Source organism: Peromyscus californicus, unplaced genomic scaffold, assembly GCF_007827085.1.
Source record: "Peromyscus californicus insignis strain IS unplaced genomic scaffold, ASM782708v3 Scaffold_4__1_contigs__length_199733344, whole genome shotgun sequence".
NCBI lineage: Eukaryota > Metazoa > Chordata > Mammalia > Rodentia > Cricetidae > Peromyscus > Peromyscus californicus.
Window position 1 is genome coordinate 137341662 of NW_026294562.1, and position 13984 is coordinate 137355645.

The window sequence follows — 13984 nt, forward strand, 5'->3', positions numbered from 1 at the left end:
CCTCTCTAACCCCTCTTTGAACTCCCATAATCCTTGTGGTCCTACAGAATCACCTGATTCCCAGGCTGTCAACACTGCCCCAGACCCATGCCATCTCAGGAGCCTTGTCCCCTCACGGTCAAAGACGACACCTCTATTCAGGGGTCTCCTCTAGACAGACTTGCCCCAGGTGTTTAAGAGCAAGTAAAATCTTGGATACAAGCGTCCAATAGGGTAGCTTTGTCACTGTGAAAACCCCTGAGAGAAGAAAGGTTTGAAGAGGAGTGGTCTCAGGCAGGACAGAAGCCTCATGGGCTAGGGTCCCCATTCTTCCACTTGGCCAGCATGCAGACCAGGTGTGGCACACTGACAAGTAAGAGATGGGTCATTAAGGAACCTCACAACTCTGACACATGAGGCTGAGAATTACGGCAGGACTAGCCTGGAGCAGAAGGTGGTGTGCTGGGATTGCAGACATCTCACAAGAGCTTTGGCTCACTCACGGAAGGAGCAGCAAGCATGAGGAATGGGGTATGAGCTTCTGATCTTGGTTACTTTGGACTAATGCAGCCACAGTTAGGTGCCATTGCTTGTGTACCAACCTTTGGGCTTTAAGAAGCACACGCAAGCTGGACTTTTACACAAGATTGTTCACAGGCTGCAGCTCTTGCAACGTTCTCTACCCTGGATTTATGTGCTTCCAGCTCTCATATCCTGCAGTGGGGGGCATCTTGAAATGTGCCTTCTATCTTTCATCACTTATGGAAGTCTTCAGGAGTCTCCTGACATCTGAAGGTCTCTTCTCCAGTGAACGCCCTGGAACCTGAATGGTGTGTCTTCTAGTCCTCTTCAGGGGCTGTTGATACCAAGCTTTGCTTAGGCAGCTCAGCAAAAGGATGATGAGCTGAGACCAAAGCCTGGGTTCCAACCCCATTCAGCCACTCTATATCTGGTGACTTTAGGTCAATGACTCACTCTCACTGAACCTCTATTTCTTCCTCTGTAATGGCACCTACCTCTTATTGCTAATAGAGTGACTGAGGAGTTAATATATTGGATATCAACTCTTGATATAGTAGATATTAATATATCTAAGTGCTGATATATTGGAACACTTAATTCAATCATGCCTGGCTCAAGCTAAGCACCTGCTGGGTGTTGCCTACCTTCTTATGCAGGTTTTCACCATCTTTCTATCCACCCACCCATCCATCTATCCACCTATCAATTTTTGGTGCTGGGATTGAACTCAGCGATTCACATATGCCAAACATGGGCCCAACCACTGAGCCACACCCACAACTATCCTCATTTTCAAGGGCACATTGGATAGAAATCACAGGCTAAGAACTAATGGCTCTAAGTGCAGGCATGGCATTATCCCTCTTCAGCCACAGGCCATCAGCTATGTTACTTTAGCCTTACTGTGCCATGGGACAGAAAGCCCATATTCCTCGTAGGGTAACTGCTCAGGTGACATGATTCAGGCATGGTAAACAGCATGGGGCTGGGCCACACCATGCCCAGGTGTGGGACTAGGATTTTGGTTTGCTTTTTTTGTCAACTTGACATAAGCAACAGTCATCTGAGAGGAGGGACCCACAGTTGAGAAAATGACTACATAAGATTGGCATAGAGGCAAGCCTATGGGGCATTTTCTTAATTAATGATTGATGTGGGAGGGCCCAGCTTATTGTGGGCAATGCCATCCCTGGGCTGCTGGTCTGGCACGGTAGAAGAAAGCAGGCTGGGGAAGTCAATATGCAGCATTTCTCCAAAGTCTCTGCTTCAGTTCCTGCTCCCACGTTCCTGCCTTGAGTTCCCACCATGACTTCCCTCAGTGATGGAGTGTGACCTGAGAGTGGGAAGCTGGAATAAACCCCTTCCCCTCAAGGTAGTTTTGGTCATGGTGTTTATCATGGCAATAGAAACCCTAAGATACCTGGTCAATGATAGGATGAAGATGATCTCACTTGAGTTTTACTGTTGTTCTTGAAATCGTAACAAGTATCCCAAGTGAAATAAGGCCTGAGCTAGAGTGAAAGGCCATCTCCCATTAACTTTCCAGAAAAGCAAGCTTCCAGGTAACTTAGACTTTTGAGAAGGGTGTGTGTGCCCACTCCTAAGCTACAGCCTCACGGGCATTTATTTCTCTGTTCTTCAGCATTTCTACCACAGTTCTCTTCCATCTAGAAGTTTGAAATGCTCACTAGCTGGAGGCACTAGTTTAGCAGACTAGGGCTTGTTCAATCAGCACCTTTCTAGATCTTCCGCACTGCCACAGAAAGCCCAGTACACAGTTCCCCACTCACCCACCATTAAAACAGGGTGGGATTAGAGGCTTCATATAACACAGCTCTGCCCATGAGAGGTAACAAATGCATTGAAGAGATCCTCGAGGTGTTTTGTTTTTGAGACATGGTCTCATAAAGTGCAGAATGGCCTTAGATTTGCTATGGAGGATGACCTTGAACTCCAATCATGCTCCTCTGCCTCCTCAGTGTTGGAACTACGGGCCTGTACCATAACACCTGGATTCCCCTAAAGTCTTCTAATAAATTTCCCTAAACATTCAGACTCTTGGGGCACCTGAACCTCAACTAGACACAGGGCCATTTGTTTTGAGGGAATAAGATGGGAGCTATTGATCACTTGCCTCTCCCACAGAATCCACACAGAATTATGTCCTTGCACTGTCCATAGCTGGTCTAACAGAGCTGCTTGATGGCCCAGCTCTGAGTGTACAAAGCACCTACTGTGAAGAGCATATGGACCTCATGTAGTTTAAAAACCTGTTGCCAAGAGTTCTCAAGGTCAGATAGTTTTCATACCACTTATATGTAGCTTCCAGGGACCCTCCAAGAGACAGACTGAATCACATGAGTGACACCCTCAATGATTATTATTCCCTCACCTAGATACAAAGCCGACCAGCCATGTTTATTATAGCATTGCTGCTCACTGATAGAGCTGACATTCCCCCACCTAGATACAGAGCCAATCAGCCATGTTTACTATAGCATTGCTACTCACTGAGAGAGCTGACATTCCTCACCTAGATACAGTCTGCTAATCCAAGCATCTTTGCCATAACAACACTGCTCATTGATAGAGCTGACAAACTATTTCTTAGTTACCTGGTGAACAGGCTTAGAAAGATAATGGAAAACACAATTCTCAGACAGATAACATATTCACCCGTGTGTGTGCGTGTGCGTCTGCATGTGCATGTGTATGTGATATGTATGTGTTCATGCAGGCACGTGTGTGTGGAGGCCAGAAGTTAGTGATGGGCATGTTCCATGATTGCATTCCACCTTACTTTTGAACATGAAACCCAGAACTCATGAATTTGGTTAAGCTAGCAGCCAACGAGTTCCAGGGGTCTGCTTGTCTTCAAGCCCCCCCCACAAAGGTGTTGGGGTTACAGACATGCATCACTGCACATGACTTTTTATATGGGTGCTGGGGATCCGAACTCAGGTCTTCATGCTTATACAGCAGGCACTTGAATAACTGAACCACCTTCCAGCCCCTTTACTCACTATTATTCACAGAAATCCTTTAATGTGAAGGGAGAGACAACAATGTTGGTTTGGACATTTCCCTTCCTTTCTTTTCCTTACTGGAGCAGGAAACAATGGCTAGAGTCCTGCAGACAATGAGGTTACAGGCCTGAAGACGAGACCAAGGGAAGCCAGGTAGCTAATCCAACATTACAGTCACTGAATGGTCAGTGGCTCCCCTCGAGACTTCTTTCCACCACTCATATGCTTCCCTGCTACATAAGCAAATGTCAAGTGGGTCCTTGCACACAAGTCCATCCCAGCTGGTAAAGGTGTCTAACACCAGATGCGTCTCTAAGCTCATTATAGTCTAGGTTTTCCTGTGATAGATACTCATCACTGTCTCTTTCTGTAGTTTTATAGAACTGTTGGTCCATGCAGGTTTTGTTGGATATGAATTCTCTCATATGAAGGGATTGGCTTTTGATTAAGATTTCCATATTTTCATAATGATCTATTAGTTTCTCTCCTAAGTTGGGGCTAATTTTTGAGTTGTCCACGCTAGTGTGAGTGGTCCATACTGGTGTGAGCTGTCCATACTGGTGTGAGCTGTTCACAAGCAGTTTGTACCATCTGAGCTGGTGTGAAGACTCTATCTTCTAGAAAGCGACATGATACAGTCAGATGGAACATATGGACAGCTTCTGGAATACCCCCTTCCCCATCTCCTTGCAGAGTTAAGATTGCCCCGCTGTCTCTGCTACCCATGCCCTGTCCAGAGACGGTTTGAAATTCTTTCCTAACAAAACCATGGTTTATTGACAAGTCCGTTTCTTAGGTCCATAAGACCCCAGAGCCCTGAAGGGTTGTGACTGAGTTGTGCCCATTTTATCTTCAGCCCAACAAGAAAAATAGTAGGGAGAGATGAGATGTTTTTCATTGATGTTGCCTCCTTCAGATCAGAACCCGGTCATGCCCCTCCATGGAGTGACAAGAGGGGTGTGGTCTCTCCCTGCCAATCATAAGGCCCTGAAAAACTATGGCCAGCCAGGTAACAACAATCACCTGCTGTGATCTAATGCAAACCAGCTGGAGTCAGTTGGAACCAGTAAAAAAACACGCAAGGCATAAGTAAATTGTTGGGCAAACCCTTTTGAGCCTATCTGCATTGGGCATCATAGAGTCCAGCCTACTTGAGTTTTAAATAAGAGTTCTCACAGTTAAAACTGATTCTCTTCATAATTAAATGGCATTAAGCTGGTTATAGCAGTCAACATAGTGAACCAGTTTGAACTGGTTAAGCCTGGTTCAAACTCATCCTTAAAGGAGAGCTTGGAGGCTTCTGTTATTTACCATGAATACAGAGCAGAATGGCAAAGGTTTAAAGCCATTTGTTTCTGCAGATCCATTTACTTTGCTCCTATAAATATTCATAAGAATTAATTATCAGCTTATTGAAAGAATTAATAAAGCTCACATTGTTTATTATAACACATTAGAGGCAAGAAACATTCTCCTGGCAGAGAAAAGGCCTACTTAAGAGGTTCTTTGCTCTGATGTTGGACCCAACAAGGACCCCGTGGGGACACCTGTTACATGAGGCCACTGTAAGTCAGCTTCATCAAAAGCCCAGTAGGAGTGTCCCCACCCCAAACACTGACACAGAACCAACCCATCAAGTCAGTCTGCTTTGCTCTTTATGGGATGTGAAGATGCGCTGCTAATCTTGAAAAGGGTGGGAGGAGAAAGTGAGAGAGGGTGTGAAAAGGAACAGCCAGCATTTGGATGTCGTTATAACCACCCTGATGAAAAGTAGATCATAATGAGCTACTTAGATAGACACATCTCAGTGCATTAATCCAGCCATTCGTGTCGTCTATGATGCAGTTCACGAGGGTAAAACACATGAATGGTCCTTGCTGTTCAGTTCATTGCATTGAATCAGGCAGATGAGCTGGAAGCCCCTCTCTCCACAGCTAATGCAGCACCCAAAGGGCCAAATGCCTGAGGGCACCTTGTTGGAAACAGTGCTTTCCAAGGAAGAGTCTCCAGAGGAAACCCACACACAAAAGGACCATTTGCTTTTACATAAAGTGTAACTGCCTCCCGAGAGATCAAATCTGAAGTCACTTACCAGCCACAAAGCTTGGAAACGATGCCACCTTCTTTGTCTGTTGAGAAATAACAAAGAGAATGAAACAGAATCATTGCAAAAGGCTGACTTAATGAGAACTATATCAAGATATATACCACCCTGGGCTGGAACAGTCTAACCCCATGAATGGCTGGTATTCCCAAGAAATCAGATCCACACAGCAAGCTGGTCTTCTATGGGACACAGGATGCTGAAAAGGATCACACAAGCGCACAAGTCAGTCCTCAAGGACCCTTAGCTTAGCATGTCATAGCTGGAAAGAGCGTTAAGAGTAGTCAGCTCAATGGTTCTCAAGTCACTGGGCCTGAGAACTTCCTGGGCATGTCTTCAAGACCACAATAAAGGAGTTGGGAAGCCAGTCCATTGATGGCTATGACATTTCAATAGCACTAGACAATCTTGTCTCAAGCACCCCAGAGAGGAAAGGTAATCTGTCTAAGCCTTAATTTGAATCAGATAACCATGTTATTGGTTTAGACCAGTAGCTCTCCATCAGGATGATTTTTGTCCTCAAGGGCACATTGACATTTTGTTATAACCGAGGTACAGAGTAGTGGCTGCTGGTATCTAGTGGGTAGGGACGCTCATAGACCACCTACAAAGCACAGGGAAGCCTGTCAAAAAATGACTGTCCACCCTAAATGTCAATGACTCTGCTATTGAGAAATCCAGGCTACCCTTGAGTTTCTACCAGATTAGGGAGCACCAAGGATTCCCACACCATCATCAGGGAGCACCAGGGATCCCCACACCATCAGCAATGCACCAACAGTGCACAATGCAGCTGTGAGTCCTCAGGATATGTGAGTCCCCTCCTCCCAGGACAAAAAAAAACCCACATCTCTTCCTCAGACAGTGGTCCTAGGTTGGCTTGATCTGAACTCTCTCTTCCCAGGATCCTGGGTGGTACAAGAGCTAGGAGAGTGAGTTGACCATAACACAGCCAGCAACTCCATCATGAGAACTCTGGTCCAGAACTCTCATCTTTGGAAGGGAATTACCTCTGGGATGTTGTTATTGTCAGTGGGTCCATTGAGATCAGAGCGTTGCTGCTTCCTTGGCTGCTCCAAGCCATTGCAAACCTGGAAACCAGAAAGTTGATTATGTTTTTATATAGTAGAAAATTGAACTCAGGTTAAAAAAAGCTGAATATTCAATGAAATTCAATCTTAAAATACACATGTGTAGGGACACATACACACGTGTCCAAGTAGTCATACACATTCAATTAAATTGTTATACAATGAATATGAATACTTTTATATTTCTAAAGTTTTTAATTATTTAACTTTTACTATTTACTATTATTTTTATTTTAATAAAGCACATCATTTACCACCTGAACTATCTTCAGTATACAGCTGAAGGGCATAAAGTATATTCATACTGTTGTATGTCATCCCCACCATCCATTTCAAGACACACTTCATAATACAAAACTGAAACCTGGGCTGGAGAGACTGCTGGGCTGTTAGGTATGTGTACTGCTCTTCCGGAGGTCCTGAGTTCAGTTCCCAGAACCCACATGGGGCCACACACAGCTGCCCTTAACTCCAGCTCCAGGGGATCTGACACCTTCTTCTGGCCTTCATGGGCTCTCATATGGACACATACAGACACATACAAATAACTAAAAATAAAGGTAAAATGTTTAAAAGCAACCCCACCAGCAACTACAATTCCCCAGTCCCAGTCCTCTTTGCCATGACAGCCTCCATTCACTCTACTTTCTGGATCTATGAATCAGACTGTTTTAAGTGCCTGGGATATATGGAACAACATAGTGCTTATCTGTTGGTGAGTGGCCTGTTTCACTCAGCACAATGTCCTTAAGATTCATCCATGTTATACTATCAGGATTTCCCTTTTCAAGGCTGAGCAGTGCTCCACGGTATGTATGTGGCACACTCTTTTTATTCATCCATTGAAGGCAGCTTGGGTTGCTCTTTGACTATGCCAAGTAATGTTGCTGAGAACTTGGGGGGGTGTGTCTTTAAGACTTCGTTTTTGTTTCCTTTGGACCCACATCCACAATTATCTGCACTGGGGCAGATGCTGAATCCATTATAGTTTTTTTTTTTTTTTTGAATGATTCTATATAGTATTTCCCATGGTGGTACCTTCCTCTCACAGTGTTCAAGAGTTAAAAATCATATTGTTAGAATAAATTTAGGTTCTTGAGTAAGAGTAAATGCAAGTGAGTCAACCTACTACTACTATGACAAAAAAAATAATAAAACACAATATGAAAGGCAATTTCCCCTTAAAATACAATCTCAATCCATAACTTCCCTCCCTCAAACAATACGACTTAACCCTTAAGTGTGTTTTCTGCATTCAGTTCTTTATGCCATGCAGAAGACAGATGCAGGATCCAAGGTACTGAAGTCACCACCCAAACCAAACAGCTCTGGGGAGCAGCCCCGTAAGTCACAGGACTTCCCGGAAGTAACAGCAAGCGGTAGGATGATGACACAGTACCACAGTAACAGGAAGTTGCATTTATACACCGTTGAGTGCATCTTCCTGTTTCTAGTACATGAGCTTCTGCACGGACTCCCTTTGTTGAAGGCCTACCCTGCCTCCTGCTGCTGACCAGCCCCACTCAACCCCAAGAAGCCCTTGAGAAAGCAACATACAGAACCTACCACACACGCTACAGCTGGGGTGGTGCCTAAACTTCAGATAGACAGACAGACAGACAAATAGAGAAATCTTTATACCAGATATGGGGAATGGAACACAGGGCGCTGCACCCTGCCCCCAGGTTTGAAACAGACCGGTCATTAGGCCTTTGGGTAACTTTAGGCTAGAGTTCATGGCTTAGCCAGGGGACACAGGAGAAGTGTCAGTTCTTTTCCTATGCCCTGCCTCTGGGACTGCTTGACATGGGGCTACAGGATGGGGCATCCATGAAAAAGCAAGGTCTTCCCTAGGTACCACCCCTCCTCCATGTCAACATCTTCTCGAATGTATTCCCAAGTGGGCTGCTCGTCACCATGACAACCACGTCTTTCCATAAACAGCCAGGCTTATTTTCAAAGAAGGAGGAGGGTGGGCTTGTGATGTTTCTCTTCAGGAAAACCTGTCTGGTGGTGAGCCCCACCCAGGACCTGGAGTGGTAAGGGGACTGGCAGCATGGGACCAGCATTGGAAGTTCACAGGGTTTGAGGTCTATATGAATTTGGGGCTCCAGGCCTCTTGGGTAAGGATGCTACCTAAATCCTGTTGGACACTCCCTTGGGTACAGCAGCCAGCCACATGTCAAAATAAGACATGATCTTATTTTGAACAGTGTCCTCATCCTTGGCAGCGGCCCAAACCATCAGCCATTCACCAAGAACAGACAAATGCTAGTGCAAAGCCTGTGAAGGGAAGCATGCTCTCACGAGGAGTCCCACTGTGGTGTTGTGAGGACAGCACATCAGTCTGTAGTGTGGCACAGACTGGGTGATCACGCTGGGACCCAGGGACAGCTGCTCAGCGCAGAGATAAACACCCTTAATAAAAACACGAATGTGAATAAATCATCTGAATAAATATGTTGGCTCCAGTTGGTGCAAAATAAAGTTTGGCATTTTGAAGGTGTCGATTCTGATTTGTCTGCTTAACTCAACTGAAAACCCAGTAATATAACCCACACTGCTTGAGATGAACTCACAGGAAACAGGCTCACACCCACTCAGCTCACGCCATCTGGAACAACAGCCTTCTCCTGAACGACAAACATGTTAGGAACAGACAACATCAGCTTAGATCTGGAGAAATCACAGCATTTGACTGTGTCACACCTCCCCCTCCAACATGACCCTGACACAGACAGATCCCAGGGCTCATGGATGACTCAGATGACTGTGTCCTCTGGGGACTATTTCAGACTTTGTTTTTTAAAAAAGAGCCAGCCTGCCCTAATCTTCTGATATCCCTACAAAGATTTCTTCCTCCACCCAACTCGAGTGGGTCAGGCCAGTTCTGCCACACAAGGGTAGCTCTGAGTGGGGATAAACCAGAAGCATGATCTGCCAGGGTCTACTCAGGAGTGTGGAAATGTTCTTTCAAAAGCTCTGAGAAACCACCCTCTGACACACACAGGACTCAGGGGAAAAGGCTATTATTTGTTTTCTCCATTCCTTTTACAGCTCTGGCCACTACCGTGATATTTACTTTGAGGGAAATGGGACTGGGATAAGGTATTTATTCTTGTGATAGGGTGATCACCTTTGCAAAGAGATATATGGCTTCAAAGTGTCACGGCAGACACATTAGGGACCACCAGCTGGTCAGAGAATCTGTCTTGTAAAATATGTAGGTAGGTCTGTAAATGGGAGGAGGAAGGGCCGTGCCCTGCTCATGCCAAGAATTTCATGAAACACATTAAACTAAAAATTATGCATCATCTGCCTGAACTCCAGTTTTTCCATTGCATAAAACGTGCCCTCTCAATTATGTGCACGTAGAGTTTAGTATCACTAAGTGCGTCTATAATGTTGGGCAATTATTATCACCATCTTTTCATCTTGTAAAACCCACACTCTAGACACAACGTTGGCTCTCTAAGTTAAAGGGTCCCTTTATTGTGCTATTTGTCAGTCTGGCCACCCTTCCGGAGACTGATGGCTGATGCCTTTTCTCCAGCCTGACTTTGGACTCTAGGTCTGGCCCTCTGACATCCTCTCCCCTACAGACCAGCATAACCAGCCAGACAGAGCATCTGCTTTTCTGCTTGTGGGCTTTCCATAGGGCCTGGGAGAGTACAGGCCATGGAGAAGGGTGCCTTGCCATGCATTTCAGAGCATAATCCCATTTGTTCTAAACTCACATTTGCATGCCAGCCTTTGTGAAGGGACTGTCCTGTCCACAGTGGCCAATCTTGAGTGTTTATGTGTTCTGCACTATTCAGGGCACTTCTAAGTAAGGACAGGACATATGCAATGAGGACCCTACCCTTGACATTCCACAGGCAGCATGGAAACTGGACTTAACATTTTTGCCAAGTTTAAACCTTCCCTGGGATAACCCAGGGCATAAACAGATTTACAGTGAACAAAAACTATCCTTTAGAGATTAGGCCCGGGGAATTTGAGAGGCCAAGTCTGGCCTGTCACAGGATCGGGACTATTACATTTTTTTTCCAATTTCAGAGTAAGCAGAACCCCCACTGATTGCTGGTGGGGATGGAAAATGCTCTGCCACTGTACAGACATAAGCACTCATGATCGTACAGCCCAGAAACTCTGCTTCTCCCTACACACTCCATAAAGCTAAAAAAAAAGAGTCCATGAAAACTTACACATGCATAACTCAAAGCAACTTTGACATTAGTCATGGAAGCAACCTAAATGTACATCAGTGGTTGGAGATAGGCATGACATGCTCCACTCATCCCCTGCAATATCATGCAGCCCCAAAGGAATGAGGCTCCAACACACTGATGCAACACAGGTGAACCCCTAAAGCAGGCTAAGGGAGAGGCCAGACAAAACGGACAGCATAGCACAGACTGAACTGTCTAGACTAGATGAATCCATAAAGATAGAAGGAAAATTTCCCGTTGTAGGAGGTTAGGGCAAGGGAAGATTACTTAAGGCTGAGAGGTCTTTGGAGGCAATGGGAATGTGCTGGGACCAGATGGCAGCAATGGCTACAGCATTTATTAAAAGACGTTGAATGAACACTCACTTCAAAATAGGCCCAAGGTCAAATTTTATATCATGTGTTTATTACTGTAATTTCAAAATAATGGCAGCTGACAGTGTCCAGCAGTGGTTCAGCTCTTGCCTAGCATGAGCGAGGATTCAGGATACATACACAGCACTGCTAAAACAATAAATGGAATGAAACTACTGAACAAAAAAAGAGTGAACAGAACCCTCTAGACATCTAAACATCCTGCCTGCTTCATGACCCAATCCAGCTCAGCAGTACCCTGCTGCATGACTGTCACCCTCCAGCTGCAGCATGCAGGGCAAAGTAGAAGGGGCCGCCAAGGGAAGGGGTGGGCCACACGGACCTCACACCACGTAATTGTTTATCTCCGGTGCACCTGCCTCACATGTGGAGCGGTCACACTAATGACCTTTAAGGGGACACAGGCGTTCCATGGCTCAAGGCAACGCACACTACATAGCAAGGGAGAATCCTACTTGGTTGTGATCAAGTTTTCTACAAGAATATCCCAACCCTCCCCGCCCCCTCTGTAAATCCTGCTTTGTGTCAACATGGCGTCTTCTACCACTGGCTCTCCTAGTTAGCCATAAACAGCTGCAATCTTCCCTCCTGCTTATCTGAAGGGAAGACGATGTATGGACAGATTTCAATAGTAACAACGCACTGGGGTGCAAAAGCAATGACTTGGAGTTACCCACAGCTCAGACCTGGAATCCTCCCAGGAGCCTGGCCTGGACCATCCTCTGAATTCCCCTAGCTGCCCTGCACTTAGCCTCAAGCCTTGTGCACACATTCTGAGAAAACGAGCTTGACATCGGAGAGAGGAACGGAACAAAGGTGCTCTGTCAAAAAGAAAGTCAATGGCCAATGCTAAGTCAATATGAGGATGCAATTTCCAGGGGACGTCTTTGGTATTTACTTCCTGGCAGACCACATGGGCTGGCGTGACTGGCACGGAATTGCTGTTGCCAAAGCTGTGTTCTCCTAAGAAGAAAGAGTCCCCAGCTTCAGTCAACATGATTAGTCCTCAAAAGTAAACAAGTGACTTCAGAGTCATAGGAATGGCCTACTGCAGCCGACACGAAGGCTAAATCCTGTGATCCAGAATTTAAAAGACATTTCGCCAAATAGCATAGTAAAATGATACCAAGGATCCAATCAGCTTCTCCCTGCCAAGCTTTTGGGAAATGTAAAAATGGAATGTTTGCTTTTTTTTTTAATTTTGTGGGAAGAGAAAGAGTAGAATTAACAGTCGATGTTAGATATTACAAGACAGGAGGGCCTCACTTGATGACCAGACTTTTCCATTCTTCGACTTCACACGGATGCAAATACAACATGCATTCAGGAGGAACTGCACTTTAGATGGTGGATTTGGACCTTCCAAGGACAGAGAGCATGCAATGCAGTCATCTGTCAGGATGCTGGCCAACACAGCAAGCCACAGCTCCCACCAGCTACGAAGTTGGGAGCAGAAAACACAGCTATCCTCAGCGTCCTATGCAGCTAGGCCCTGATGCTGGGAATGTGGTTGTGCATTTTTTACTTACAGTTTTCCACATTAAGACTTATGGACTCACTACAATGTAAACCCTTTGTAATCCAAGGCATGTCTCTGTGCTGACATTAGTATTCACAGGGCGTGACCTCGGCCACTCCCCTTTGTCAGTTGTTGGTGCTTACAACATTTTTAATAATCTTTTGTGTGACACTTCTGCCAAGGTGTCCGATACTGACCACAACCCAAGACCTAGGAGAGAAAGGGAGCCCTCCCTTCCCACTCAGGAAGTGCTGAGCCACTCACAGTCCTGAGAGTTTCTAAAGAGCAGACCTCATGACCACATACATGCCCTGTGCTTGCAACCTAAATGGGGGTAGGCATTTCATCTACTGCTGTTCTTACTAAACCAATTTGATTGGCCTAAATGGCTTTGTCTGTGTTTGTGATTGTAGATACTCACATTCAGACAGGCTCAGCTTGTGTACTGATGTTCCAAATAGACTCAAGTCAGTTAGTAACACAAAGATCTTCTATAATAGTAAGTAAGTTTACCCTGCCAACCATTTTAAAGTGCACAGTTGAGCAGCTTTGAATATATTCCCCATAACCCACACTCAGCTCTCCTGGTGTCCTGCACAACTGAAAATCCCGTACCTCTTAAACCACAGCTCCCCAACTCAAACCCCACCCAGTCCCTGGAAGACACAACTCTACTTCTGTCCTGGGAACTTAATGGAACTCTAGTCACATGGCATTTGTCCTTTTGTGCCTGGCTTACTTCCTTCTGGGCTCAGTGTGCTACGAATGCTGAATAATGAATGTCACTTGTAGGTAATGCTTTTCTTTGTCCCTTCATCACAACTGAGTCACATATGAGCCACAAATCCCCGAGAAAGTTACCAGGTCAATATCTCTCCCCACCAGCCAGATTGCCCACCTTGCAGGTGTTCTGATTTTTCACATTCTTCTTGAAGTTCAAAGGCAAAGGAGAGGAGAGAACGTGTAAGTGAATGAGCTGTTAAACAACAGAAAGCGCTGCTTTTGTGTCTCTGGGTTTCGAGGACTGGGCCATCTTTCCTTTGTTGAAGACTGAGTGCTGCTTCGGAAAGGGGCCATCATGCTGGCTTTTACAGACCCAGAGATGAAAGAAGGAAGGAAGAAATGAAGGAAGAGACA

At 45.5% G+C, this 13984-nt stretch overlaps 1 protein-coding gene across 9 annotated transcripts in view; it reads right to left on the reverse strand.

The window, feature by feature from the left end:
- The window catches only part of Apba2 (amyloid beta precursor protein binding family A member 2), a 232175-nt gene that overhangs the window by 35193 nt on the left and 182998 nt on the right, over window positions 1–13984 (reverse strand). For all 9 annotated transcript variants that reach the window (XM_052761566.1, XM_052761563.1, XM_052761559.1 and 6 more), the window contains 2 exons: window positions 6642–6722; window positions 5620–5656 (listed from right to left, as the gene is read on the reverse strand). In XM_052761566.1, coding sequence (XP_052617526.1) covers window positions 5620–5656; window positions 6642–6722 — 118 coding nt within the window. The remainder of the gene's footprint in view (window positions 1–5619; window positions 5657–6641; window positions 6723–13984) is intronic.